This window comes from Tauraco erythrolophus, chromosome 3, assembly GCF_009769465.1.
Source record: "Tauraco erythrolophus isolate bTauEry1 chromosome 3, bTauEry1.pri, whole genome shotgun sequence".
Classification (NCBI taxonomy): Eukaryota; Metazoa; Chordata; class Aves; order Musophagiformes; family Musophagidae; genus Tauraco; species Tauraco erythrolophus.
Genome location: NC_141467.1, coordinates 76,852,108 through 76,861,858, shown reverse-complemented (window position 1 = coordinate 76,861,858; position 9,751 = coordinate 76,852,108). Strand labels below are relative to the sequence as shown.

Here is a 9,751-nt window from a genome sequence, read left to right as displayed (position 1 = left end):
AGTGCCTTGTGATAGATGGGGTGAGAACGCCCCATTCCCATACAGTCATGGAAAAGGATGGACGTGGTGCTATGCTGTAACAGAGGCACGTGCTGTGTACGTGACGAGCACATGGGGGTGTTCTGAGCTGGGCCACCTAAACGAGACACTACGTCTTTGTTCCTCTTCGTGTTTTGTGATTGTGATACTTAAGTGATTTTAGTGCTTGAAGGTTGTGGCCTCCCAAAAGCAAAACAAGCATCTCTAGTATCCTCATGTATACCTTAATTTAGTGCATTTTTGTGTTCATACTTTGTATCAAAAGAAAACCCTGCTGAAAGCAAACTGCCACAGCAGATGGTATTGAGATGTGAATAGAAGGTTTCACAGGAGTCCTGTCAGCAAAAACTGTGTTGGAGATGCACAAAATTACAATCCTGCAAGTGACTTTACAACGTGGGGAGGGAATGAAGAGAGGTTTAAGTAGCAATGATTGTCTTCTTCCCTATTCCATTATATTTCTCTGGGTAGACATCGATAAAAGACAATAATGCTAGAAGCTACAGAGACTTGTATAAGATTAAACTACCTTAATTGGGGTTAATTCAATAGGAGTGGTGAAACTCAAAGCAGAAACAAGGTATGTTATATTCCAGTATAATTACAGAAAGGAAGCATGACTTGCCAGCGAGGATCAGAAACAATACTAGATATCAACAAAGCATATTAGAGCAGGACCAGCTGTTTTTATGGTCCAGGTTGCAAGGCTGATGGCTTTTTTTAATGACAGTTATTGTCTCTTCCACTTCAGGAGACTAAAAACTAGGACTAGTTGCACATTCCTGTGTGCCGCACTGGAAGATTTAGTGTTCAAGAGAACGACCAAAGTTCTTATCTTTTTTTATATTTATCAATTTATTTCTTAGGATTCTGATTAGACCTAATGCTTTTAATTATGCTTTTGCAATTATTCTAATATTTAGAATTTACCTACTAACAAATTTTATTTCATGTAATACTTTATCATTTCAAATCGTTACATGAAAATTCATTATTATAAAACAGTTGGTTTTTTTTTAAATCGTGAAAAACAGAGTGGTTTATAAAACAATTATACAAAAAATTAACAAACATCGAACTGATGCATAGTACAGTGGTGACTGCTTTAGTGTAACTGAACACATGGAGAGAACTTCAGATTATAAAAATTGCTCCAGATAGGAAATGTCAAGGTGCAGCTCTCAATGTCAAGGCAACTCTATCTATCCTTAGCTGCTGTAGGTTCCATGTCTGTGTCCAGGTCTGGCAGAGCACAGTAGAAGAGTATCTGAACATATTTCGTTGTTGTAGCTGTAATACATAGCAAAAATCATGTGTAGCTGAGACAAAGCTATAATATATCTTAGACAAATATATGGATTTTTACAGATTTGAAACCACTACACAGATATTAGGAAAAATCTTAAATAACCTTAATCGATCGTATTAAGCACGTTATAAACAGCTAAAGCCAAAAGGAGCTCAATAATTAAACTGAAAGTCTTATTCAATCAGACTTTCATCAACATTTTCATTGAATTGTCAGATTGACAGGTGAGTTCAAACTGAATAAAAATATTACATTTGTTTTTTAAAGATTGCCTGAATTTGAGGAGTAGAAACTACCATTCAGGCCAATAATTCATTAATTCATAATTTACAAAAATGCAGGGACTCCTGTGACTCAGATATTCCATTCCTTGAGCAGCAAGTGAAGCAATGATATTTCTGCCTTCCAGGGGGTTAAACTGCTTGCATTTAGTCTTCACAATCCTACACAGCTTTTACTGAGCCAACATGTTGAAATGGCTCAATACCACAAATATTAGAAGACCATAGCATATGCATATATCGGACTGGTTTGTACAGGTATGCGTGGTTTTGTTTTCAGGACCATATGATGAAGCAAACGATCTCAGACGTGCCACATACAGCACAGCAAAACTTCATAAAGAAAAAAGATTTTAGAAAAAAATATTCTTTCTTTCTTCTGATCAAGCATTCAAGATTTTGGCACACCGACTAGGACAAGATGATGTTGCTTACCATAGAGCCACTGTAGCCATTTAGGTCGTTTTTCAACTGGCAGATGGACTCCCAAATAATATGCAGGAATGCCTGAGAGGGCAATACCAATGCCAATAAGGGAATTGATTGTGTCGCTGTAGAGAGGAACTATGACCAGGAAAAGTGAACATAAACAGTATACTATAGGGAAGAAGAGGTTAAGCTGTGGAGACAGAAAAAAAATCCAACATTTATTAAAATATATAGTAAATAGTTTATTAAAATTAGACAAGTCAATAATAAGACGACAACTATTGACTCTATGACTACTATGAACTGAATCTTTTGGCTGCCTACAGTCAGTGCCATTTGCCAGCTTCTGTGTACGCTGCTGGGAGCCTCTTCTCTGGTACACACCTGAGTATCTGACCATTTTGGCTTTTCCAGGCCTGCACAACTTCAGTATCTGTCCACATTAGTAAGAGATCATCAATCTTTGAAAATAATACTCTAAAACTGAGCACCAATGGATAGTTTTCCCTCTAACTTCAATTGTAAATTTTCAATTGTAAGTTTGATTGGAAAATAACTCAGACTTCCAATCACCATGTTGATGATACAGCACTGATGGACTGACGTACAACCATTTGCCTGGGCACTTAACAAATACCATGCCACAAACAAGGTAAGTTGCAATCCTCTTTATGGATTTATTTTTCACTACAACACTTTTCACTGGCTGCAGTAATGAGCGTCCTCAAGACCCCTGGAGTTGACCTTTGAACACTAGCTGAGACTTGTGAGAGTGTACTGGTATAAATATCGCTTTTTCTTTACAAAGGTTAAAAATGTAAGTTGATGAATACCAACTGCTACGTTTCAGCAAAGGAAAAAGTGTATGTGGAGTTGTGACATTGACTAAACTGGCAAACGCTGATAGGAATTAAACAGTTATTGTCTGTAATCTGACTGTAATCCTTGCTTTAGTAGAGTCAATAGCAAAGCTGTCAATAGTCAAGATTTAATCTTTATCTTCCACATATTTTGGGGGACAGTTTAGAAACAAAGTGTGAACATGCTTCAGGAAAGTTTGGTCTGCTCTGGAAGACTGGCAAGTTTTCTAGCAGTAGGTACTTAGGATATTTTACTCCTTTGTTGGAACCGTGTCTTTTTTCACTCAAGATTTACACTTAAACAGAAAAATGTGTGCTGTTAAAATTGGTGCAGGAGGTTAGGAAGAGAGAGCGACAAGGAAGAAATATTTAGATAGGGTGTTAATTTGGATTTCTCATAATTGTTACTGCATCACTGCAGAGCTGAAATGCAGGTCATGGAGCCAACAGAGCACAGGGAACTGGGAAGCAGCACGTGTTTTTTTGTGCCTGGGGCAAGCTGTGGGTTTCTGTCCCTGCTTCCTGGACAATCACTGGATTAAAACTAGAAACAAGATTTAGGCATGCTTTGTTTCTGTGTAGTCTTCTCTTGTAACTGATAGTCGGGCGCTCTTCCACAGTCAGTCATTAAACTTGCATTTTACTGTCTATGACTAGTATGCAGAGGGAGGGAACAACGAAAATACATTTGATTATTCAAGCTTTTGAACTTCTGCATAAGCCGAATTTGGAGAATTTATGGGTTTTGGAGGGATTTTGCTGAATTTGTTGAGTCATGTAAGTTTGATGAGAGCATCAACCCCACTGGAGATGACATCTTAGCTCAAGATGAAGACATTTATTTATTCCTTGTTTATTTTGACATGAAGACAGTTACATGATTGAATGAAAGGACAAAGAAATAGTAAATATAATTTCAACCTCACAGCAAAAGTACCGAAACAGATGTTCTTGTGGAAGCTCAATTGGGTTTTGCCCTTTCATTTCTTATTTTGTATGTTGAAAGGATTTCTGTCTGTAACCTAAATGGTAATGTTATGGTTGTGGTATTAAAGATCAGATAAACATGTGCATTAGGTGGCTTTAAGGCTTGTTTCCTGTTTTGTTTACTTACCTTAATAGGTCGTTGTCTATGAGGCTGAGTATATCTCAAATATATTAGTCCTGCAATAGACAGACCCACAAAAAGCCAGTAGTTGAAGGAGTAGTAATTAATGAGGAGGAAAACATCTTCCACAAGGAGATAAAGCAAAGTCATTAAGCCCTGGAGATAATAAAACCAAAGACTTTTAAATATGAAAATAAATACTGTGTTATTGAATAAAGAGGTAGTAAAGTTATAAAACAGCCTATTTCCAACATATGCAGCTGAACATAGGAGATCAAGTCCTTACAAGAAGGATGTGCTCAAAACTCTGAGAAATCTGCAAACAATATTCTGTGTGAAGCATGCTGGTATCTCTTGCTTAAGCATAGCGGTAAGTCTGCCACGTTTGGCTGAAGAGGAGTAGGTTTTGTGACGTTATGTTTCAGCACCAGCAGGAAATCCTGCTAAGGCGGCCAGATGAGGAGCCCCAGACTCTGCTGTGCTACGGAGAAGGCTGCTAAGAAGCTTTCTGTAGGCAGCAGCTCACTCTGCTCTTCTGCTTGGCTTTGATTTGAAAGCAAACTTTGAATTTAGTTTCACTGTCGGAAGCTCTCATGGTTCACTCATACATTGAGACCATTAGAGTAAATTCTGTGGTGTGCAGGTATACTATACTGTCCACCTGGAAAGGCTGAGATGAGACCTAAAATAGCAGGAATTTAACATCCATTTTAACAAACATGACAAACATAAGAATACAGTTCTCTCTTGATGAGCAGAAATAAAGTCCACTGTGAAAAAAACACTGTGGTGTATTAAGGGAGTATAGCTCATTTTACAGGTGCAAACGGAATCCCCCTGAGAAGAGTATTCATAATGAGATGATAACCTGTAATAAATTATTTGATGTCAAACAGGACCAGTAAGATAATCTATTCATACACCTTATGCAACACAGGGCAACGGGAGACACCAAATAAAGTACATGTTCAGATAAAGAGCAGTAAAATTCTTTTGAAGGATTCCACCTTTGCTGTTTTTACGTATCCTCCTCCTTATTTTAATCTGTTAGATTTATGGTTTATCTATTAAAATAACTTACACTTATTCGGTACCTTACAGTTGCTTGATTTTGCACCACAAGATTCATTTGTATGTGACAGCAGGAAAAAAATCATTACGGTTGGAGCTTAATTTTAAATGACTTAGCACTCCTGTTATAACTAGAGTCCTGTTATAACTATGTCCTGGAAAATCAGCCTATGACAGCATCTAAGAGTTGTTCCTGACATATTCTCCAATGGACACTCTGAAAACTCTCATAAAGACGTAATCAAGTCTGGTCTATACTGTTACATATTTAGTCATTCTGTTTTCTAACTGATGATATTATACTTCATTCTGACTAATGTTGTTCAGAGAGCATGTACGTGTGAATCAAGCCATTCTCCTTCCACCGAAATCCACCCTCTCCCACAAAATAACACCACCCCCTGCCGATGAGATTTAGAAATTGTGGACGTGTGAGGAAGATGTCTCCATCGCAGGAGAAGCCCAGGAGAGAGGTCGGGCAGAGGCGAGGTGCTGCCCTCCCCGTGTCCGAGTCCCCAGCTGCCCAGGGCAGGCACAGGGCCGGGTGGTCACTTACATTGAAGAGGAGAGCAGGGATTGGTGTGAAGCGCTTTACATGAATCAAGCTCAGGCTGTCAGGGAGGTGTCCTTCCCTGGCGCCAACATAAAAAAGCCTAAAAAAATAAGAAAACTCAACCAGACAGTGAGTGAAGGAATAGTGCCACATTAATTAGTTTATTACTCTATTGTAAACGCTGCTCTCAAGTGTCTTCAGTTTACCAAAGGTGCTGACCATGAGAAGACATGTCAGATTGTAACAATCCTTCTATCATAAATGAACAATTTAACATTGTAAAAATGAATGGTGTTACTTTTACGGTGTAGTACTAAAAAATGCAGATTAATAATAAATGAATACTCTTCAATTATTTTAAGCAAATCTTGTATTTCATACCTGGATGCTGCAATTATTGATGAATTTAACCCACTGTAGCAAGACATGGCCACTGCTATAGGAATTATCCACTTAGCATAACCGAGGGTTTCATTGCCAAATGTCTGTAACAAAAAAAAAGAAAATATTAGTGAGGCCGATTACGTCAAGCATATGGACAATCCTGAGAAACTCAGGATATACACGAAAATACACTAGCCCAAATACAGCATCATAGCCCATGCCTTCCTGTGACACTGATAATGACTTGAGAAATTAGAATTCAGAAAAACTGATCACTATCAAAATAAAAATGACAGATACTTTTTTTAAAAAAATATTTTTTTTCTAAACCTACATCAAGTCAATGAGATAATAGATGACGGTATTTAATGTATTCGAAGGGCTTTAATGTATTTGAACAAGTCTTCATTTCAGTAATCTATGAGTTATAAAATTGTATAAATTTATAAAAATATTGAGAAGATTTCAAAAAGCGTTTTACTGCATATTTTTGTGTGGGAAATATTGCTGTCATCCTGCAGCATTAAACATCACACACTGTACATCAGAACAATAGCAAAAGCCTCTGGTTTCTTAAAACACCCAGAATTTCCATAGCTCTTTCCCCATCTGGCCCTGGTGAAAAATCTTCTACAATGAAGTACTGTTAAGACCAGGATTTACAGAGTATATAAGAGAATTTTAGAAGAGTTGATCTATTAGATATGTACTTTATATGAGTCTTCTAATATATTGGTACTCTTACATGAAAACAAAGTTTACAATAAAGCAAAAACCCTCAGCATGGGAAATATTTCAGTTGTTTTGTCAAGGAATATGCTACCTGAGATTCTTCCACGGTGTCATCCATACAGTAACTTTTATTTTAATCATTTTATGCAACTTACCACAGCCACTGCATCACTTGTGAGGAGAGTTGACATGTCCAACACGACATAGTACGCTATATTGGTCAGCAAGTAAATAATAGTCACAATAGGCATTGAAATTGCAATAGAAAGAGGTAGATTCCTGCAAAGGAAAAATGGCAACATTATTTCATGTTCTTTGAATAAGGAAAATGTAAAGAGAAGCTTGTTCAAACATCTCAATGGATACCTCCATCACTTTTTGTAATCTGTCATTTTGTGATTGTGGCGTTACAAAATAAAGAGGAACCAACATGTGGAACAATTCCATAAGCAGCTTAGTTGACTGCCTGTGGGTCTGTCACAAGTTTTAGGGAAAAAAACCCACATTTCTACCTGTAAATTTTATATACTGTCTTTTATAGGAAGCAATTTAAAAGAACCCTTAAGCAATGAGATTTAAATACACACTTAGGTATTTTCTTGATTGTTGCATGTTTTTCCTGGCTCATAACCTACGAATGTCCTAAGATAAGGTGGACTATATCAGTCTGAGTAGGTGAGGCACAACACTCCGACATGATTGACATTCCTACAAAGAAGAGATGATATTTCCAGTGCTACTTTGGACTTTTTGATTTTCATTTAACTACTCATTCATAGATTCATAGAATCATAGAATGCTTTGGGTTGGAAGGGACCTTTAAGATCATCTAGTTCCAACACCCCTGCCATGGACAGGGACACTTTCTGCCTGATCAGATGATTCCTCAAAGTCTTATCCAACCTGGCCTTAAACACCTCCAGTGATGGGGCATCCAGAGATTCTCTGGACAACCTGTTCCAATGTTTCACCACTCTGATTGTAAAAACTTTATTCCTTAGGTCTAATCTAAATCTGCCCTCTTTCAGTTTAAAGACCTTACCCCTTGTCCTATCACTACACGCCCTTGTCAAAAGTCCCTCTCCAGCTTTCTTGTAGGCCCCCTTTAGGTGCTAGAAGACTGCTATCAAATCTCCCCGGAGCCTTCTCTTCTCCAGGCTGAATAACCTCAACTTTCTCAGCTTGTCTTCGTAGGAGAGGTGCTCCAGCCCTTAGATCATATTCACGGCCCTTCTCTGGACCTTCTTCAGCAGCCCCATGTCCTTCTTATGTCTGGGGACTCGAGATGTGAATGCAGTATTCCAGGTGGGATCTCACGAGAGCAGAGTAGAGGGGCAGAATCACTTCCCTCAACCTGCTGACCATGCTTCTTTGGATGCAGCCCAGGGTACGGTTGGCTTTCTGGGCAGCAAGTGCATGTTGCCTGCTCATGTTGAGCTTCTCATCTACCAGCACTCCCAAGTCCTTTTCCTCAGGGCTGCTCTCAATCCATTCTCCGCCCAGCCTGTGCTTGTGCTTGGAATTGCCCTGACCCACGTGCAGGACCTTGCACTTGGCCTTGTTGAACTTCATGAGGTTCTCACCGGCCCACCTCTCCAGCCTGTCAAGGTCCCTCTGGATGGCATCCCTTCCCTCCAGCATGTCAACACCACACATCTTGGTGTTGTCAGCAAACTTGCTGAGGGTGCACTTGATCCTACTGTCCATGTCGCTAACAAAGATGTAAAACAACACTGACCCCAATATTGACCCCTGAGGAAACGCCACTCATCACTGGTCTCCACTTTGATATTGAGCTGTTGACTGCAACTCTTTCAGTACGACCAACCAGCCAATTCCTTGTCCACCATGTGTTCCATCTGCTAAATCCATGTCTCTCCTATTTAGAGACAAGGATGTCATGCGGGACAGTGTCAAATGCTTTAGAAAAGTCCAGGTGTTTGGTGATGTCAGTTGTTCTTTTCTTATCACCAATGATGAAACCACTTTGTAAAACGTCACCAAATGTGTCAGGCAGGATTTGCCCTTATTGAAGCCATGTTGGCTGTCAGCAATCACTTCCTTTTTTCCCATGTGCCTTAGTATAGTTTCTAGGACAATCTGCTCCATGATCTATGTTTTGCCAACAAACGGTAATGCTGAAGATCATATGATAAATCAGTTATAAACCTGACAGACTTTTACTCTACTGGTGGCAAAACCAGTCCTGGAAAAATAAAATAATTGTTCTCTCTGACTGAAAAGAAGTAGGGCATTTCAGAGGGCTAGACTGATCCATGCTTTTCTTTGCTTTCAGCAGGGATTTGTTCTTCATCTTTAAAAATTCTGGTCTGATGTGTAAGGTGTAAAATACATATATGCAGACAAGGGATTCATTAGCATGATAGAATTGGTGAGTGAGAACAATAATCAGAAAGAGTTCTCATACTTACTTCTTCTTTTGAAAAAAGAACATTTTTGCAGAGAAAATAGTCTGACTGATTTCCAATCAGAAACAAATACAAACTAGTTTGTCCTGTCATCACCTGTCTTACCAGGACACTCCCGTGATTCAAGGAAAAAGCATGTGTTTACCTCTTAGGATTCTGCATTTCCTCAGTGACGTAGTTGAGCGTGTCCCATCCCGAGTAGGAGAAGAGGGCAGAGTAGAGAGCCAGCGCGATCATCCCTGGATTTGTTGCCGAGCCCTCGAACAGAGCTCTCAGGTTTTCCGTTTCTCCTGTACAAATGGCAGGTACCAATTGCCTGTTAGGTTTCAAAGACTGCAACATAGAAGGACACTCTCAGGTAACCAAAAGGAAATAATACCCCACTGCATCCAGGTTTCATTACTATTTCTAAAAGTGCACAGCTTGTATTTTCACTTGACAAACAGAAAAGTTTTGGTCAGATGTTCAGACAGCTACACCAGTACAGAGAAACAGCAGAAGACATTTTCCTTTGTTAGTTATTTGTGTGTGGCTGGTGTAATTCTACCAGAATTCA

At 39.0% G+C, this 9,751-nt stretch overlaps 1 protein-coding gene across 1 annotated transcript in view; it reads right to left on the bottom strand.

Moving 5' to 3' along the window:
• Positions 1-1,148: 1,148 nt before the first annotated feature.
• LOC104370847 (Y+L amino acid transporter 2) overlaps positions 1,149-9,751 on the bottom strand; it is a 68,100-nt gene continuing 59,497 nt past the window's right edge. Inside the window, exons 4-10 of the mRNA XM_086608731.1 lie at positions 9,341-9,485; positions 6,922-7,045; positions 6,032-6,135; positions 5,654-5,750; positions 4,033-4,182; positions 2,065-2,248; positions 1,149-1,329 (exon numbers count right to left, since the gene is read on the bottom strand). Coding sequence (XP_086464857.1) covers positions 1,238-1,329; positions 2,065-2,248; positions 4,033-4,182; positions 5,654-5,750; positions 6,032-6,135; positions 6,922-7,045; positions 9,341-9,485 — 896 coding nt within the window. The 3' untranslated portion in view covers positions 1,149-1,237. The remainder of the gene's footprint in view (positions 1,330-2,064; positions 2,249-4,032; positions 4,183-5,653; positions 5,751-6,031; positions 6,136-6,921; positions 7,046-9,340; positions 9,486-9,751) is intronic.